Consider the following 20,204-nt stretch of genomic DNA (forward strand, 5'->3'; position numbering starts at 1 on the left):
ACATGTTACAGCATGAACCCTGGGCCGGCTGAAGTCAGGGAGATGCGTAGTTGTTGCTTAGACTCCTGAATTCCAGTTTTCAGCGGCTGGACTGGAGAGAATAAATCATGTTTTTACCTTTCCTTGTCATGGTTTACTTGTACTGTCCTCAGCAGAATCCAGGCCTGGGCCTGTCTCAGTGCAGCATCAGTCAAAACAAGGTTAGAAGAGCTGCAGACAGTGAACCCACTCATGTGGTTTGCCTGTGCAACCACAGGACTGATGCTGAGACATCATCTTTTAAAATGAGCCCAAACATGCATATATACCAGTGTTTACTTAATGTATGTGTGTATATCAATTCTACACACATACACACAGTTAAGCTTGCCAAATGTTCAGTATTGCGTGTAATTTCTGGCCATCCAATAATGCTTACTGCACTGCCTGGGAAAACCTAAAAGATCTTGTTGTTGCATGATTCCCATGGCTGTGAGACAATTCTTCCTGTTGGAGAGCAGCTGAGTTACGAGACCCTCCTTCTCCTTTTCTGACCATCTCCATCCTTCCGTGTACCCTCCATTCATCTCTCCCTTCCCTTCCCCCCTCTTTTGTTTTCTTCTCCCTTCTTTTCTTCCATTCACTATCAGGAAGGGCAACCTGTGGAGGCCCCAGTCAGCCCAACCCCGAGCCAACAGGGACTAGAGGCAGCAGCGGCTGCAACAGTGAGTCAATTAACTCCACAAACCAAACATCTGTTTAAAGAGGTGGCAAACAGTGCAGCAGAATTCTTTTTTAATACCATTGGGAGTGTGGGATGTGTGTGTTTTGTTACTCACTGAGATGATGATGGAAGAGCTTTCCACCTCTTGAGACTAGATTCTGGTATCATCTTTACCATTGGTCTACTAAGTTTCTATTCAGATATGTAAGCATAGTCCTACCCATGGAGCAGAGTGGCTATTGTGCCCCCTCTCTGAGTCCCAGTGTCTTATTCTAAGATGTTGCTCTTGGACTCATCCACTTTTGTGTCTGTATTTTGTGACCATGTATGGGGTGATTTTTTAGCACCAAGACAAGAATATCTCTGATTTTTTAAAATTGATTCTCTGTATTTAGAGTTCTACTTCAAAGTGATGCATGGACCTCTGTTCTTCTTAGCAGTGAGTCACCTTCTTTAGAGAGTCTATACCTGTTTCCTTTGTTGTGATTCAGAAGCCCTCATGTGCTCAGCTGTTTCATTGAGCCGTCCCCTTACATGTGTCTTATGCATACTGTATATCCGGTGTAATAACCAGAGTCATCTGTCTTTTTCTTCCTCCTCCCTCCTCCTCCTCCCCCTCCTCCCTCTGAGACAGTCTCCTTGTAGCCCCAGCTGGCCTGGAACTTGCTAAATAGTTGTAGACCAGACTGGCCTTGATTTCTTTTGTTTGTTTTTGTTTTTCTTTTCTCCCCCCTCCTCCTCCCCCTCCCCCTCCTCCTTCTTTTTTGAGACAAGGTGGCTTGCTATATAGACCATCCAGGCTGGCCTTGATCTCAGTGATTCACCTGCCTCAGCCTCCCAAGTGCTAGGATCAAAGGTGTGCACTACCACACCCAGCTCAGAGTCATCTGTCTTGATCTTCCTCCTCTGATACTAACTTATGATGCAGTAACGGCAGTTTGAATGTTAGGCATTCGAACATTTGTCCTCAAAAGCCAACTTCTAACCAGAATCTTATAATGCACTAATATCACTTAGTCTGGTGTATAGTTAGTCTAGCGTATTCTAGACTTTTAAAATCTCACTAGTATTTATTCATGTACTACTGTTAGTATATAATCCTTTATAGACAAGGCAGTGTTTGCGTGGATAACTATTTCTACAGTAGGTGTTCTGATCATTTTAAACTTTTAAAATTGCTTAGCTGTCCTTTTAGGACTAGTCTAAAGGGGCTGATATCTTGGACCAGAAGAAACTTTAATCTTGCCACTTGAACTTACTTCCCTTCCCTATGAGAAATAAAGTACATACTACCGATTATGGGTTTTTCTGTTCATGCAGTTTTCTTTTTGCTAGTCTCAGCACTATAAGGTGCATCTGAGAAGTCTTGATTCTTTTAAATCTGGTACCATCTTCTATGATAAGCCTCAAGTTAAAATGCCCAGTCTGGAAACTTTCACTTTGATGGGATCTTCTTATTCTGCTGGTTCTGTCACTGGATCTCTGTTCTGGATAGCAGCCCATCAGCGTGAGGGTGACCCCCCTACAAGAAGGTCCCTAGACCCTTGACCTCCAAGGGCTGATGATATGAACACAAATATGGTTTGTTCCATTTTTTTGTCTTCTCGGCTGTCTGAAAGTGGCGTGTCACAGTTTGAGCTTTCCTTCTGTTTGCTGATGTGTGTCTCTTATCCCCTTCCAGTAACTCCCATTCCCTGTGCTCTGTAGGATACGCATTAGAACCTGGCTGGGAGAACCTGTCTGCTCTCTATTCATCTGCTGATTGGGGAAACCTTCAGAAATGGAACTTTGAATTCTGAAGCTTCCGTTCTCTACCCTGTATAACCCAAGCCAGAATGCACTGGAGTCTCCTTCTGTGCCCTTTGTAATACTTAAGAGTCTTCCCTTTGAAAGTAGTCAGGCATGAATTGTACCTGACCTGGAAGTGCCTAGGCCTTAGTGGTTCTCAAATCTGACTGTACATTAGAATCACCTTGTAAACTTTGAATTTGGGATTAAAACAGATAATTGGAAGGAAAAAATAAAATAATTCCATGACCCAGGCAGTCCCCTGCCGATTTTAAAAATAAATAAAAAAAGTAAAATAGGTACCCTTAACTGGAGAATGCCTACTAACCAAGAAGAATCCTCAGTCCCCTCCACTCTTCTCTTCCAAGGCATTGTTAACTGGTAGGGGCTTTGCCTCTAACATGTTTCTGTCATCTATAGATACATGTGTAGGTTTGTGTGTGTATATAGAAGGGGAGAGACATTAAGAACTATATTTTAACTGAAGCACTCTTCTGTCTCTAAGTGTATCTTAGAGGTTGTTTCATAGTGATTGATAGTTAACCTTTTTATGGTACCTAGCTTTCCGTAGAATATTCCATTGGATATGCCGAAATTATGTAATCACTGTTGATGGATGTGTTGCTTGTTCCAGCTCTTTGCTATCATACATAATGATACAGGAAATATCTTTATCCGTACATGGCTTACTACGTTTTAAAGATATAGATATCCCAGCAGTGGGACTATTGAATATCGAGGGTGCAATGTGCTCTACATGTTGATGTACCCTTCACAATGATTATACCATTTTTCAATAACAATTTCCCATGCCCCAGACCTACTAAATTTATAACTTCTGGGGTTAGTATTTGAGAATCTATTCAAAATGCACTTTCAAAGTGATTCTGATGTGGCTGGGTCTGTGACCAGCCTTGTAGGATCACTATTACAAGGAAGAGGGGAAATCAGACCTGAATGCTGGGATCTGAGCTCATCAGTGAGCTATAGTTAGAGAGGTACTACTGGGTGAAACTGAGGAGGGAGACCACAGGAAAGTCGGTCTCCCTGCTTGCATACTGTCCACACTGCTACTAGAAGGCATGTTGCAGGTGAGCAGCTCTTAACTGGACAGACACCATAGGAAGTGGTGCTAAGGGGCTGCTTCCTAAGTTCCTTTTCACTCTGACACAGGTTGGCACTAATTGACATCTGTCAGACCCAGCCCAGGGAGTCCTTTTACCACAGTAAACTCACAAATCAAATTGACTTTAAAATTCAGTTTGCAGATGTCTGCTAAAGACTGTTTCTGTGAAAACAAGAGTAAATACCCAGGCAGCACCTGCCCACATACCTATAGAGTTGTGTTAACACTCCAGAACCCTTTGATGGAAAGGGCCTCTTTGATGTCGTTTACATTTTTTAAACTCAGTATTCTTTAGCCACAAATGAGTGCCTGCTAGTGTTTTGTTTTGTTGTGATGTCCTTCCTTGACCTAGGGAATCCTTTGTTCCTAGACAGAGACCTGGGACATTTCTGGTAGAAGTTGCTGGAACTCTTGGACTCCTGTTGAAAGTTTATCAGACCAGGGCACGTTCACCATGTCATTTAGCCCCTGTCCCTCTGAGAAAGTCTAATCTTCCACTCCAGCAAAGCTTGGGGCTTGCAGACTTTACAGTTTTATCTACACTCGTTAGGAGAGTGTTTATTCAGCCTCTCCTTCAGGCAGGATTCTCAGTTAGCATTGACCAAGGCAAGGTTGATGCATCTTGGTGTGGCCAGATGAGGTGGTAAATGCAGGTTGCCACTGGTGGGAGCCAGGGCAGTGGATGTTGGGGTGGGACAATTGTTCATTTTTACTTGGCTTGTTCAATCAGTACATTTTGCTTTTGTTGTTAGGATGTATGCCTTTCTGAGGATTGTATGTACTAACCATCACCCTTCCCCACCTCACAGAGTGCCACATTAAAGCCCAGGCAAATACTACTCTTTCTGTTCATCTGTGTAGGGAACTCTCAACTTTGGTGGGATCAGGGTGGGCAACGGACCGACAGAGGAGGATGCTGAGATTATTCAGCATGACCAGCTCTCCACCCATTCAGAGGACGCGGAAGAGGTAAGATCCAGTGGTGTGGGCTTCCTCTCGTTCCACCACAGGCAGCCCTAGTCTTGATTCCTACTAGGCTTACTCCAGCCTTCTTGCAAAATAAAAGTACTAATGATTGGCCTCCCTCTGGCCGGCTTAAGGTCCCGAAGCTTTTTCTGTGGAGCCTGCTCTATCTAAACTCCAGGAGCTGGCCGCAGCCCTGCTCCTCTTGAATTCCGAGGTGTCCACAGTGCACTGTGTGTGACCTCAGTTACTAACTGCTCTCCTCAGCCCAGGCAGCTCCCAACATCCCAGCTCTTGTCCCCAGGAATACAGAGCACCTGGCTAGCTTCTTCATCCTTTAATCCTTCCAGGAATCAGTTGTCCTAGTCACACTGCCTACCAGCTGTGCTCATGGATATTTTTTTTTTTTTTTTTTTTTTTTGGGGGTTTTTAAAATTTTTTTTTTCCTTTTTTTTTTTTTTTTTTGCTTGCTTTGTTTCTTGAAACAGTGTCTCACTATGTAGCTTGGACAAGCCTGGAACTAGCTATGTGGATCTTCCTGCCTCTGCCTCCCAAGTGCTGGGATTATAGATGTATGCCACCATGCCCAGCTCTGGATATTAATCTTCTGTCAGATGTATAACTGGTGATTTTCTCCCACTCTGTTGGCTTCCTTTTCACTCAATTCTTTCCTTTGTTCTAAAGAAGTTTTTTTTTTTAGGAGCTTTTTAAAATTGTTATTTGCCTTCTTTTTATAGGGAGAATGGAAAGGAATTAGGCTAGCCTTTCCTTTTGACTCTACTTCCAATTTTAGTTATTTAAAATTAACTCTCTTGCCTGAGCACTCATGGCACAAAGCCTCCAAACTGAACTATTAAAATCTCATCTATTCATTGTATTATTATTTAAAGCAAATAGATTAGAAATGAAGGACCCAGATTAGATTTTTCATTCTAGACGCTTTAACCATGGCTTTTTTTAATTGCAAGTGTTGGGGTGCCTTTGAAAAAGTATGTTTCTTAATTCTCTGATTTCCCTTTACATGTATGCTAAGGACACTTGCCTATAATATGTTATTCCCATTTATCATTAGCCGTCTTCCCAAGAAGCAGTTCAGTAATACATGCTCATAGCTTGTGACCTTGTGTGTGGCATAGCTTCCCATTAAGTGTAAATTTGTGTTTTCAAGCCTACCGAGGACGAAGTGGTAAGACCAAAGCCTTCATGTTTCTCTGGGCTTCTCTTTTCCCATCCTTGTGATAACTCTGCCAACCCTGCTGCACCCTGGAGCCACACACATGACGCCGTGCATCCTGCATCTCACTGGCCATTTCTAACCAGTCTGTGAGCCTGTGTTCTGAAAAGCTCATCTCCATTAACTGCATCTCATGTTGGTCACCTCTGTCTTTGTGTCATTGACTTTGCTGATCTAATACCTCTGAAATTGGCTTTGAAGAAGCTGCAAGTAATGTCCCTGCTGGCATTCTTGAAGTGACTGTCCTCAGGGTTAAGTCCATGGGCCTCCACCTTCCTCTCCTGTGATGTTGTGCTTGCTCTGCCACCGGGGGTAGTGGTCTCCACCCTGCTCCTGAGTGCTTGTGAGCGAAGCTTACCCTTCCTCCCTGTCTGAGATGCAGCCAGCCTCTTCTGCTACCCTCATCAGCTTGGTGGTACTTAAACTTAAGGCCACAAGACTCTTGCTTGGGGTTAGCTCTAGCTCCATGTGACCTAGTTGAGAAATAATCAGCTTTCAAATGCCTCTCAGATGTGTGGGGGCGGGGGACACCTGCATGAAAGGCATTCATACATTAGGTACACATAAAGAATAACGAAGTGGAAAGAAAGTTAAATATCCAGGCCATGTGCGGAGGACCAGGCCTTCTAGATTAGCAGTAGTTTATTTAGTAGCACACAGGTTTTGAAACAGGTTTTTAAAAGGCCTTGCTGCACTGTTTGCATCTTTCCCCCAAATTTCTCTCTAATATACCTGTATCTGTGAACCGTCCCCTCCCTCTCCTGAGCTCTCTAAGGGGCCATGCATGGCAGTGGGAAAACATTTGCTGTGCTGTGTAAAAACAGGCAGTGTTTGGTCTCCCTGAAGTCTGGAGAGGCTTTGCTGGCATCAGCAATGCCCTTTTCCTGGACCAGTCATCCGTGCATGGTTGCTGGCTGAACTGCCTGGCATGGCTTTGGGGGGGGAGCTCAGATTCATGTTGGTGAGAAGCTGACCCTCTCCCAGTACCATCACTTCAGCAATACTGCTTTCCACATAAGCACCCTGTGCCTTAGCCATTGTCAGAATGGTCTGGCCGACATCCAGTGCCAATGGCCTCATTTGTAGCCATGTCCCTGGGAGTTGGACTACCAACTGTAGTTTAGTTTCTCTCCCCCTGGCCACCTAGTACACTCAGGGAATTAGCTTTTCTTGTCTTCCTTGAAGTCATACATTTTACCTTTATCAAGCATGGTTTCCCACAGCCAACTTTAGATGATTTTGACATTTATGTAATGATTCCAAACAAAACAAGGTTCTTAAAAAGAAGTCTAGCCTACTTCTGCAATTCCCCACTTTGCTTGGATGTAAAAACTTGTTTGTTCTAGGCAGGCGGTTGTGCCCTCTTCTGGGAGGCACTCAGTTTGGGTACAAACCAGAGCCAGGCCACTTGGTATTTGGGAAATCTCCAAAGACTGTGACCATTCAACAGGGGTCAGAAACTCCTCTCCCCACTGTGTCTTCTCACCTGGTACAGTCATCACCTCTCCACACACTCACTCATCCATCTATGCATTCACTTGCCCTCGCTGTGTCAACCACTATGTTTAATGCCATAGAAACTGGGAGAAGAAAAACAGTTCTTGCCTTTAGGGATCTTCCAAAGTAGGCGACAGTATGGTAACAGTTCTATGATAGATGTGTGCCCAGGATGCTGTGAGGAAAGGAAAAAGGCACCTGACAGGTACTAGGGTGCTTGGAAAGAAGAGACCAAGAAAGGATCCCCTTAGGTACCTCCTCCCAAGCTATGTCTGACTAAGCAGGAATCTCTTGAGGCAGGAAGAGAGGAAGGAGAACAACATCTATAGCTTAACCACTAGTGGTAGAGTTGTAGAATGCACTGGGTGGGGAGGGTGAGCTGGAGACTTGGACTCAGAAAAGGACTAGGTGACTTAAAGTGAAGTAAGTCACTTATAGGGGGCGTTGGAAAAGAAGGGGCCAATGTGGGATATTGAAGAAGTAAAGCTAAGGTCCTAGGGCTTTCATGAATGGGACATGAAGCAGAAGTCTTAGTGGGGACAGAGGACAGTGGTTTCTGAGTTTCATTCAGTGATAATGAGTCTGGAAGCCTGTGGTGCACCAGGAGATACATAGCACAGCTAATTGAGAGTCGGAACACAGAGAGGGAGGTTCCATTCGAGAGTTACCCCTGGGGGTGCCCAATGAGGCTATGAGTGTCATTCCGACAGAACAGACCTAAGTGGGGGCTACAGAGATGGCTCAATGGTTAAGAGCATGTACCGCTCTTGTAGAACACCCAAGTTCTGTTCCCAGCTCCCACAGCAGGTGCTCTAGCACCAGGGGATCTGATACCCTCCTCTGGCCTCTACAGGTACTGCACTCATGTACACACACACACACACACACACAAATAAATAAAAAAGAAATCTTGAAAAGACCCGGGGCTGGAGAGATGGCTCAGCGGTTAAGAGCACTGGCTGCTCTTGCAGAGGGCCCAGGTTCAATTTCCAGCACGCACATGGTGGCTAACAACTGTCTTTAACTCCAGTTCCAGGGCATCCTCTTCTTTCTCTGGCATTGCAGAACATGGGTGCACCCACCTGTATGCAGGCATTACACTCATACACATAAAATAAAAATAATTTTTTTCATATTTTATTTATTATTTTTATTTTATGTGTATGAATGTATTGCCCGCATGTATGTAAGTGCACCTGTGTCATGCCATGCCCACGGAGGACAGAAGAGGCCGTCGGATCCCCTGGAACTGGAGTTAAAGACGGACAGTTGTTAGCTGTCATGTGGGTGCTGGGATTCAAGCCCTGGTCTTCTGCAAGAACAACCAGCATTCTTAACTGCTGAGCCATCTCTCCAGTCCAATAATTTTTTTTTTTAAAAAAAGAAAGAAAAGATCCAGGGGATGAAGCTGTAACCCTAGGGACTCTTGGAAGAACAGTGATGGAGGAAGTCACAGAAGTGGGAGAGAGACTAAGAAGAGATCAGCATCTGGAGGAGGAAGAGGCCGTAGTGATAGACACCACAAAGTATAGTCAGGGCACGGAGCGTCTCAGAGTTTTAACCATTGGGAAGGGAAGCAACCATCTTGCTAAGAAAAGTCACCCTGGAGCAGGAACAAAAAGGTTGGAAAGTACTAGGCTAGATTTCCCCTTCATCCTCATCTTCCCTGAGAAAACATTCCCAGGTTCCAAAGCCGAAGATGAGAATGAAGAAGAGAGGCAGGGGTATTACTAGACGTGAACGTTGTCTCCTTTCCATCCTCCCCCTTTTTTGGGGGGTGGGGACACTGAGACAGGGTCTCCTGTAGCCCAAGCTGACTAGAACTCACTATGTAGACCAAGGACGGCCTTGTGCTCCTTCCGCTTCTACCTTCCAAGTGCTGGGATCATAGGCAAGAGCTGGGGCCACAAGCCAGTGCTGGATTACAGGTGCACACAGCCATACCTGGCTCTTTTTTTTTTTTAATTTTTTGGTGTTTTTGAGACGGTCTCCCTATAGTGGGGGCTGCCCTGGAGCTCACTGTGTAGACCAGGCTAGCCTTGAACTCACAGAGATCCACGTGCCTCTGCCTCCCAAGAGCTGGGACTACAGGCTTGCACCACCATGCCCAGCCTCTTTTTCTTTTTTAATGAGAGAAAATTTGGTTGAATGAAAACACTAGGAGGCACCCTGCTTTCACTGAGCTTAGGAATAAAGACCTGGGCTCCCTGGAGCTCTGGACTTCCTTTCCAATTAACTTATGCAGCAGCAATGGGAAAGAGCTCTTTAAACATTGCTGGGGTTGAGGTAACTCAGAGTAGCAAGGATTACTCTAGTTTTCAGAGTCAAAGTGATCCTGACTGGGCTCTGGGAACAGTTTCAGAAAGAAAACCACCGCCTGGTCTTTAGTGGGCTTTTGATTTCTCCACCTGGGCCTGGAACATACCAAGTTCAGAAATATGCATTCCCCTTGGTTGTCCTTGGAGCAGTCCTAAAAGTAGACTCCCAAGAGCTTGTTCCAGACCCCCAACCCCAGTCCCTTTTTTAATACTGCACTAGGAGTTGAATCCAGGGTCTTCAACATGTTAGATAAGTGTACAGCCGAGCCACATCCCTGGCTCCCAGCCCACCTGTTGTTTTACTTTGTTTTTTTGGTACACCATCTCCCTGTAGCCCCAGCTGGAACTCACTATATAGACCAGGCTAGCCTCAGGCTCAGAGATCTGCCTGCCTCTGGGACTAAAGTCATGTGCTGCCATGCCCAGGGTTTTTTGGAGACAGTGTCTCACTATGTTGCTTAGGTTGGCCTTAAATTCCTGATTCTCCTACCTCAGCCTTCTCAGTTCTGAGATTACAAGTGTGAGCCACCATGCTCAAAACTATCTGTAACTCCAGTTCCAGAGGATCTACTGTCCTCTTCCACCCTCCATGGGCACCAGGTATGTACATAGTACATATACATACATGCAGGCAAATATTCATACACATAAAATAAAAATAAATAAGTCTTTAAAAAAATCCGCCAGGCGTTGTGGCGTATGCCTTTAATCCCAGAACTCGGGAGGCAGAGGCAAGTGGATCTCTGTGAGTTCAAAGCCAGTCTGATCTACATAGTGAGTTCCAGGTTATATGGGGCTATGGAAGACCCTGCCTCAAAAAGACCCAAAAACAAGCTGGGAGTGGTGGCGCGCACACCTTTAATGCCAGCATTCAGGAGGCAGAGGCAGGCGGACCTCTGTGAGTTCAAGGCCAGCCTGGTCTACATAGTTCCAGGACAGCTGGGGCTACAGGGAGACACTGTCTTAAAAAGACCAAAAAAAAAAAAGACCCCCTCCCCCAAAAATTCCTTTAATCCCAAAACTCAGGAGGCATAGGCAGGCAGATCTCTGAGTTCAAGGCTAACCTAGTTTACATAGAGAGTTCCAGACCATCCAAGGCAGCACAGTGAGACTCTGTCTCAATCCATCAATGATCTATAATGCCTGGTGTGATAATGCACAGCACAATGTGCACAAGAGAGACTAAGGCAGTAGAATTTCAAGTTCAAGATCTGCCTGAAATTACATAGTGAGACTGTCTCGAAGAAAAAGTGATATGATGCAGTAAGGGGGGTTGAGAGGACTCAGTTGGAAGCCAGACAAGGAAGGGTTTCTGGGAAAGGCATTGCCGCAATCAGGTGACCTGACATCAACACCAGTTACCCCAGACCCTCTACAGGTGAGATGTCAGCTATGAGCAATGGCCCCTGCCCTGGCCTTGCTCAAGGGGTGACTCCGAACCCTGCACACTCTCCTCTTAGCCTCATTTCTCCTGTGGTTTCCTCCCATGACAGTTTGACTTTGCAGACACCATGGTCCACCAGGCAATCCACACCATCGAGTACTGCCTCGGTTGCATCTCCAATACCGCCTCCTACCTGCGGCTCTGGGCCCTCAGCCTTGCTCATGCACGTAAGTACGTTCTCTAATCCAGAGCTGAGGATCTCTCCTTCTCTGGGACCTCCCTTAGATGAGTAGGGGCTTCCCCAGAATGGAAACACATCAAGGTTCTGGAACTAGTCTAGCTCCTGAATCCAGGAATGAGTGCGCACAGGAGTATCAGCCCTTATACAAGTTAGCTGTGCATGGTAATCCTGCAGGAATCCAGGGTCCATGCAGGGAGGAGTGGCAGAGAAAAACACAGCCACCTCTTGACAAACTAAACTGTGCCTTGTGTCCTTCCTGCCCCCAGAGCTCTCTGAAGTGCTTTGGACCATGGTGATCCACATTGGATTGAATGTGAGGAGCTTGGCAGGGGGGTTGGCACTGTTCTTCATCTTCACTGCCTTTGCTACCTTGACTGTGGCCATCCTGCTGATCATGGAGGGCCTTTCAGCCTTCCTCCATGCACTGCGGTTACACTGGTGAGAGGCAGTGGGTCAGGGTGGAGCGGGAGGTGGGGGTGTCCTTGGCCACAGAGAATGGTCAGGTCTCCTGCATGGCACTAGGAGTCTGTCCTCTAGGAAGGGGGGCCGGCATTCTCCAGCCCTCACAGCTTTGGCACTGAGCCTTGAAAAAAAAAAATCATAAGTTCCAGGAACGGTTCCTACTCCCTACTTTCAGCATTTAGCCACCTTCATTGCTTTTGACTGTAAAGTTGCTGGGGTTGGGGATGAGAACAAGTCTTGTTTTGTCTTTCAGTTTTTTTGGGAGATTTTGGGTTTTTTGGGGTTTTTTTTGTTTTTTGACACAGGGTCTCACTATAGCCTAAGCTGGCCTTGAACTCTAATTCTTCTGCTTCAGCCTCTCAAGTGTCAGTATTATAGGCATCCCCACCACACCCAGCTAAGGACTTTGTGTTTTGGGTGTGAGGGTTTGTTTTTGTTGTCCTGGCATGCGACTCCTATCTTTAGAGCAGTACTGGAATAGATTGGGTCTCCTATCTTTAGAGCAGTACTGGAATAGATTAGGTCCAGGACCTGGCTAACACACACTGAACCCTGCCTCTGGCTCTTTATGACAGTGCCAGTGTCGCTTGGTAGAACGCCTGGGAGCTCCACTGTGGCTGAGCTCCAAGAGCTCCACTCTTGGCTCTGGCATGGCTAGGGACACTAAAGCAGCATTTCAGAAGGCGGCATGGGGGCGCGTGGTGTGGTGTTTGTTCTCCCTAATGCACTGGGTGGCTCATAGTTACTCTATATGCAGAAAGAGCCCAGGAATGGGAGAGCTAGCAGCAGGGCTGTGGCTGTGACCTTAAAGGAGGGTTGCCAGATTTAGCAAATAAAAATACAAGATAAGGGGCTGGAGAGATGGCTCAGTGGTTAAGAACACTTGTTGTTCTTGCAGAAGACTGGGGTTCAAATCCCAGCTGGCAGCTAACAACTGTTCGTAACTCTAGTTCCAGGGGATCCAACAGCCTCTTCTGTCTTCCTTGGGCATTGCATGACATGGGTGCACTTATCTACATGCAGGCATAACACTCATACACATAAAAAATAAAAATAATAAAGTATTAAAAAAAGAAAAAAAAAAAAAAAGCAAGGCCAGTGGCATGGCTCAGTGGGTTAAGACACTTGTTGCTAGGCCTAATGGCCTGAGTTTAATCCCATGGACTCATATAGTAGAAAAAATCCAACTCCCTCAAATTATCCTCTGATCTCCACATCTGCATTGTACCAGACTTGTGTACACACACAAAATCAATAAATAGCTGGGCATGGTGGCACATGCCTGTAGCCCCACCACTCAAGGAGGAAGAGGCAGGCAGATCTCTGTGAGTTCAAGACCAGCCTGGTCTACATAGTTCCAGGCCATCTGGGGCTACAGGGAGACCCTGTTTCAAAAAGACCAAAGGAAAAAAAAAAAATCAATAAGTGTAACTAAAAAATTTTGAAATACAAAATACTCAGTTAAGTTTGAATTTCAGATAAACAGTACTTTTTTGTATGAATATTTCTCAAATGTTCAGGAAACATACTCATATTAAAAATGGGAAACCTGGGGCTGGAGAGATGGCTCAGCGGTTAAGAGCACTGACTGCTCTTGCAGAGGACCCAGGTTCGATTCCCAGCACCCACATGGCAGCTACGAACCGTCCTTAACTCCAGTTCTGGGGGAATCCGAAGCTCTCTTCTTAACTCCGCAGCGTCACATGACATGGGTGCACTCACATACATGCAGGCAATACACTCATACACATAAAATTAAAATAATAAATAAAATATTAAACAAAAAAAAGCGGGAAACTTGTATTTCATCTGGCAAACTCCAGCTCTTCCCCTGGGGGTTCCATTTAGTCCTTTATGTCATGATTCTTCTTCAGGGAACTCTATACCCTGTCCCACCCCACATACTGTACTACACCCATAAACTCACTGACCCAACTCAGAAACCCCTGGATGAGGTGATCTGCAGTGTTAGTGATCCTGGGCTCCAGGAGCTCTTTGCACGGCTCCCTGGATTCTCTGGCATCTGGCTGGACCTCTAGTCCACTCCTATGGTCTTTGATTTCTCTTCTGGCTGGATTACAGCCAGGCTTCTTCACAGATTCTGTTGGTGGCAGTGCCAAGTTATGGAGGAAAAGTGAGGCATGTTAAGGGTGTGCCAGGGCTGAGACTAGTTTTCCCTCTGAGCTGCTCTAGAAGGCCCTTCCTGCATCAGGAGAAGCTGCTTTCTCTGCCCTGGCTTTCCCCCTCTGGGCTCCTCTCCTCTGCACTCAGCAGTTTGTTTACTGTGGAGCCTGGGAGGTTGGACTGCTACATTTTTCAGGGTGCTGGCTCCGCACTCTGTTCTCAGCTTATCAGCCAGCTCTCCCCAGCACACTTCCTCAGCCACTGCGGGTGAAGGAACGTCTGCGCACCAGACCCCTAGTGACTCACTTTTTCTTGCTCTCTTGGCCTCCTTGCTTTCCTGTTCATGTCTCTGTCTCCGGAGCCTGGGCTTGAGGGAACAGTGACTACCCCTCCTTGATTCCAGCCTGTGTTAAAGGCTGGTTACCCCCAATTCTGGGCAAGGTGAGGAGGAGTGAAGGGTAGAACAGAGCCGTCAGGTAGTTTAGCAAGGTGAGCACCATGTCATGAGGGAGGCTGCCTGTGCTTGGGTCTCACCTCCAGAGGCAGCTGAGGCAGGTTTGAATGTATGACACATATTGTTGCCAGATGTTTCTTTATCCTCAGCCTCCCCTGTGGCCTTCAAGTAACAGTGTATTCTTCCGTCCTCCTGAAGGAGGTGAGCAGAGCATGTGATGAGTGATGGGAGAGCAGACATCTGGGACAAGCTTGCCTGGGTTTGAATCCCAGCACTACCTCACAGGCAGATTATTATTGACCTCTCTGAACCTGCCTTTGTCTCATGTGGACAGAAAGACAACAGCCACATGGCAAGGTTACTGAGTTAGAAGCAAATAGGGAGTAATGCACATACCAAGTGTCTGTCACCGGGCCTGACATCATAAACAGATCATGGCTACTCTGATGAAGAGTGGGGTGCCCTATAGAAAGGGACCTGGCTCCATAAAGAAACTGTTTTTAAGTTAGTTAGAGAGCAGGGGGACCCCAAAGGAGACACATACTTTGGTTTGAATGCCCCTCAGGTATAGCTTGCAAGGAACAGACTTGAAATAGGTCTTCCTTTTGGTTGTCTGTCTGGTAGTGCAAGTATTGGGCAGAAGAGGAGAAACAGAGGAAGCCTTTCAGAATCCTGGCTTTGGAGGCAGCTCCCAACCACTAAAAGTAAACTAAATTGGTGCTTGTGCGCCTCCTGCTGGTCAAATGGAAATGTGCAACAAGGACTGCAAGGGGCTCAGAGTTGTGGCCCTCAGGTAAACAGCTGGCCTTTGCGAAATGGCCCAGGAATATTGCTGCTGGGTTTCATACTAGCAAGCCCAGGCATCTTCACACACCCCTTCATCCCTCATGTCTCTCTGATATACAAGTTCTGAGTTTCTTTGGTAGCATCAAGAAGAAAAAACATTTAATTGATTTTTATTTGGTTTGATTTAATAACATAAATCACGAGTCTAAGATTCATGAAAGCCGTGACGTAAGTGACATTTGAAAGCATAGTGAACAGGGGAGATACTAATCTCCAACTTCTATCTCCTGAGTTTCGTCTTTACCGTGTAAAGCATGCTTGGCTTTCTTGCCCACCATAATTAGACAAAAAGCAGGGATCTGATTGTACTTGGCCATCAAACTGGTGTTCCTGCGTAAAGACTGCCGCCCCTGACAAGGAACCTGGTCGTTTCTTTTCTAGCAGAGTCCATCTATGTGTCCATGTGCACATTTGTGTACTTACAGATTGACTGAAGAGACAGAAGTGGGGAGCAGGTGTAAGGAGCCTGGCGTTGTCACGAGTAAGGACCCCTGGAATATAGTTCCAGGTTGACAACATTGCCTGGCATTTGAGCCATCAGACAGACAGATGTGTGTTCCAAGCCCGAATAGAAGAGCCAGAGACGCAGCTGCTCCAGCCTCTTCCAGAGCTGCTCTCCTCCATCACTCCTCACCAGAAAGGGAGGAGGCCCCACAACTCCTTCCTCTTACAACCAATCATGAAAACGGGTTTCCTGGAACGTGGCAGGAGTGGTTCCTTTTTATCTCAGCACCCCCTAGCTTAATGGTGGGCTTTGCCAAGAGCTGAGGCTGGAAAGGGTAATAGAAAAACCCACCCACCCTCTGAGCTCTCCTGATAGTGGTTGTGGTCTAGGTGCATTTTAATAGCTGGGTGTGCCAGCACTCTGGAGGCTCCCCAAGCTGAGCAGTGCAGTAGCCTATAAAGAAAGAGCAGCCAGTGGGGCCTTATCACCCGGCTTCCTTTTTCAGGAAGCACACATTTCCCTGCTTCAGGGGAAGAGGACAGGGAGACCAAAAGGGAAATGTTTTTCATCTGTGTCCTGGGAGCTTGGGGTGAGGACTCCTGAGGTGGGAGGTGAAGTCAGGTTGCCCCCTAGGTATACCCAAGATGTTGGGCTAGTATGTATGAGGCTCTGGGTTGCATCGCAAGCACATAGAAACAAAAAATGTAAAGATATCTATGGTTGGAGCTATCTTGAGCTCCAACTAGTAAGTGGGTTAGCATTGGGTGGTGTTAGAGGGACCCTGTCCATCTGCCCACACAGCTGAACTTCATGCCTCAATCCAGACATGTGTCCCTTTTCCTCCCTGCCAGGCCCCATGAGTGCATGAAGCAAGCAGGGGCTTGTCAAGAGGGGTGGTGACACCATGGCCATTTGAAGGCAAAACTTAGGCTCCATTTGCCCTGTTTAGAAATTAGAATTGTTTGTGTGATTAGCCAGCCAGGGTTCCGGGTGCCTGGCTAGAACTGGAGCAGTTAGGGGTATATACCACCAAGCCTGACACTTAGCCCTAGCTTATGAGTTTGGACCTGAGGGTGACACGCTCTGATTATGCATTGTAGAATGAAAATAGAAGTGATAAGCACATTTGTTTCTGGTTGTTCAGAAATACCATTGGTAAATGTGAACACAGCCTACCCAACATGAAGCCTCCAGACCCAGGGGAGAGAGAAAAGCAGGAGCTCCCCCCCACACACACACACTCTGCCCTCCTCCAGAAGTAGCCTCGGTGACTGGAAATCTGGGTCCTGGAACTCTGTGTCTAATGTTGGTTAGCTATATCCCATTTTTCCTGGGAGGCCTTGGGTCTTGGTCCTGCCCCTGTGGAATATGGGGATGGGGAGGGGGGAAGTAGTGTGCAGTCATGGCTGTATGGAAAGTTCTTCACTCTTTTCCCTACAGATGTGCCCTGTAGCTCTGCCCCTGTGGCTTGAAGCCAGCACTCCAGGGCTCAAGGGGCCTCTGGGACCCTCTGTACTCCTGGCCACCTCCCACCCCCTGTTCTCTAATTTGGACTCTCAGTTGGGTAGTAGAAACCCTGGCTAAGCTGAAGGGTGAGCAGTGGAACTAGGGGTCTGGAAGCTTCTTGAAGCCTTGGTCTTGCACATGCACACTACCTGCCTCCTAGAGCCCACCACAGCCCATTCCTGCCTGTTCTTGAAAGACTTGCGGAACTCCAAGGTCACACAGCACCAAATGGAAACTATGCCTCAGGCAGCTCTCTTGGCCTTTTTCTCCAAATCATGCATGTTTCTGCCCATATTTGGTGGTGGTTTGGCCGCTGGGCAGCTCTCCAGGAGAGTGTGCCCAGGAGAGTATGCAGAGGAAGCAGTTAGGCAGCCCTGCTCCTGACTTCTTCCTGCCTCTCTGAGTTAGAAAGGGCCCCTAAAAGACCAGCAGGAATGGATGCCGATCTGCCTGGGAAGGGAGTTAAAGCCCAGTTTTTCCTTTTAGTCTCCAGAGGAGAATTTTTTCAGATGTTTTTGTGTGAAGAATATTTTTACCATTGCTTTTGAAAGAATTTTCCTCCTAACCACTCCCCTTTTCTGAGAATTTTCTCTAAACTAAATGTTTTCAACGTGTTTACAAGCCCCCCTTCTCCTTCCTACCCCTGGGATGGGATAAGAACAGCCATGTTTACCCAGAATCCCTCAAGGGGCTTCCTTAGTGATGAGCTGTGTGATCTCCTACCAGGAGGGAGATTTCAAGGACTCATCTTCATTAACTTATTGCTGTCAGACTTAATGCTTTCTGTGCATGCTCATTCAAAGTTTAGCATAAGCATACCCTCTGCCTGCAGGACAGAGTAAGAATGGACCATGGACAGACTCCCCATTCAGGCATCCTCACTCAGTTCTTGCTGAAGGCAGGCCGGGGCCTTTCAAAGCAGCTCCTGAGGGGCCACCAAGATGTTTCAGTAGGTAAAGGTGCTTGCTGCTTAAGCCTGGTGACCTGAGTTTGGTTCTTGGAACACTTATGAAGGTGGAAGGAGAGAATCAATTCTACAAAGTTGTCCTTTGATTTCCATACACATTCCATGACACATGTGTGTCCACATATACATAAAATAATTTTAGATGATGATGATGAAGATGATAGATAGATAGATGATAGATAGAGAGATAGATAGATGATAGATAGATGACAGATAGATGATAGATTAGATAGATAGATAGATAGATGATATATATATATAGATAGATGATAGATAGATAGATAGATAGATAGATAGATAGATAGATAGATAGATGACAGATAATATGATAGATAGAGAGATAGATAGATGATAGATAGAGAGATAGATGATAGAACCCCTGGGCTATGAGCAGTAGGCTAAGAAGGGACTTTGTCAAGACTACCTAGAAAAGTAAGATTTAGGGGAAGGTAGGCACAGGGCATTTTTGTAGACCAACTGAAGTGCAAAGATCTTCAGAAGGTTTCTCTGGGCTGGGCATAGTGGGATGCCCCATAGTCCTAGCTCACCTGGAGGCTGAGGCAAGGGGATTGCTTGAACCCAGGAGTTTAGGGCCAGCCTGAGCAACATAGTGAGACTGTCTTCTTTTTTTCTCTCCTTGTGGACTGATGACTTTCCTTTCCCTTCTTTCCAGGGTTGAATTCCAGAATAAATTCTACAGTGGGACTGGTTTCAAGTTCCTACCCTTCTCCTTTGAGCACATTCGGGAAGGGAAGTTTGATGAGTGAGCCCCCAGCAGGGCCCAGCACCTTCCCTGCCTGCCTCCACAGTGATTATCGTGTTCCTTTGGCCTGTTGGATTGCTAGACATCAGGGCATTTGTGTCACCCTTGCCACCCCTACCCCAGCTTCAAGTCATTAGATAGTGTTGACCTTCCCTGGGTCTCTCTCCACCTCTAGCCTTGTGTGTAGTGTAGTGATTTCTAGAAAGAAGCTGGCTGTGCCAGACATCCCCACTGGCACCAGCCTTGGCCTCTGGGCTGACAGACAGACAGTCCTGCTCCATCCCCTGCTGGTGTGCCTGCCTGCACATCCACATGGAAGCACAGAGTCCTCAGAACTTCTGGGTAAGGGGGCCCCTCTCCTGTCCCCAGAGTTCCTGCCCACACCTCAGAGGGGATCACAGCAGGTTCTTTCCCAGAAAGGGACACTCTTTTTGGCACACATCCCACTCCAGTTAACAGGGCAGTCCCAGAAGATGGTAGTAGCATCCTTTGCCCACCCCTCTCCAGTGATTATTAATCAGGAATTCAGCTGGCCCCATCTGGACATAATGAGTTTCTCCTTGTCATCCCAAAGGTCCCAGCATAACTAGCACCATTCTCCAAATCACCCTTTACATCCTAGGACTGAAAGGAGGGGCTGGGGTGCAACTGGCTTGTAACAGGGCAGTCATTCTTCCTCCAGAGTAGCTTCTGCCAAGCCTGTACATGTATGGGCCCTGCTCAGCAGTACTCCCCTGGAACAGAGGTTCAAATTGACACTGTCTTCATGCAGCCCTGAGCCCCTCCCCACCTTGATCATGGTGACTTGAGGTTGTGGTTGTTGAGGCTGGTTCTGCCAGCAGGCCTGCCTTGATCTGTCCACTGATACTCCCTCCCTACTCCCTCATTGACCTCAGGTCTCAGGAGTGGTGTCCTGTGCCGGCCAGTCAGTGTCATTTACAGTTCGCTAACTGGAAGCAACTGGCAGGGCTGACAGTGCACATGTGCTGAGAGCTGTGCAGCCCTGCCAAGCCCATGACCCCCTGCATGCACTCTGACCCTTCTAATCATGTGCTGGCCCAGCCCTAACTGCTCCAGCTCCATTCACCCCATCACCTTCATTGAAGAGGTAAACATTAAATTGGCAAGGTCCATGCCCTCTTCCCAACCCAGTGCCCCTGAGAGCTCCTCACCCACTTGCCAGGCAGGGCTGGCCCACTGTGACCTGACCCAGACTGTACTGAATCCCCTCTCCTCTTGTGCCTGGTTTACATGGTGATCTTTGCTCTGTTTACACTAGTCTAAAGCAGAGTTCTTTGTCAGGGACCCTGCCCAAGGCCTTCTGTTCAGACATTCCTGTGCTGAATAAAATGTGTTTGACTCATGGAAGCTGCCTGTTCTGAG

The 20,204-nt window shown here is 46.9% G+C and overlaps 1 protein-coding gene across 11 annotated transcripts in view; it reads left to right on the forward strand.

Moving 5' to 3' along the window:
* Positions 1–20,189, forward strand: part of Atp6v0a1 (ATPase H+ transporting V0 subunit a1) — a 70,138-nt gene extending 49,949 nt beyond the window's left edge. For 3 of the 11 annotated variants that reach the window (XM_029564582.1, XM_029564581.1, XM_029564584.1), the window contains exons 18-23: positions 4,479–4,586; positions 5,749–5,766; positions 11,123–11,240; positions 11,521–11,692; positions 14,919–15,087; positions 18,732–18,867. In XM_029564582.1, the coding sequence (XP_029420442.1) occupies positions 4,479–4,586; positions 5,749–5,766; positions 11,123–11,240; positions 11,521–11,692; positions 14,919–15,087; positions 18,732–18,737 (591 nt within the window). In that variant the 3' untranslated portion in view covers positions 18,738–18,867. Of the gene's footprint in view, positions 1–4,478; positions 4,587–5,748; positions 5,767–11,122; positions 11,241–11,520; positions 11,693–14,918; positions 15,088–18,731 lie in introns of all 11 variants that reach the window. The other 8 variants (XM_008835299.3, XM_029564587.1, XM_029564583.1 and 5 more) reach the window with 5 other exon arrangements.
* The last annotated feature ends 15 nt before the right edge of the window (positions 20,190–20,204 follow it).

This window comes from Nannospalax galili, unplaced genomic scaffold (assembly GCF_000622305.1).
Source record: "Nannospalax galili isolate Female #2095 unplaced genomic scaffold, S.galili_v1.0 scaffold137, whole genome shotgun sequence".
In the NCBI taxonomy this organism is placed as follows: Eukaryota; Metazoa; Chordata; class Mammalia; order Rodentia; family Spalacidae; genus Nannospalax; species Nannospalax galili.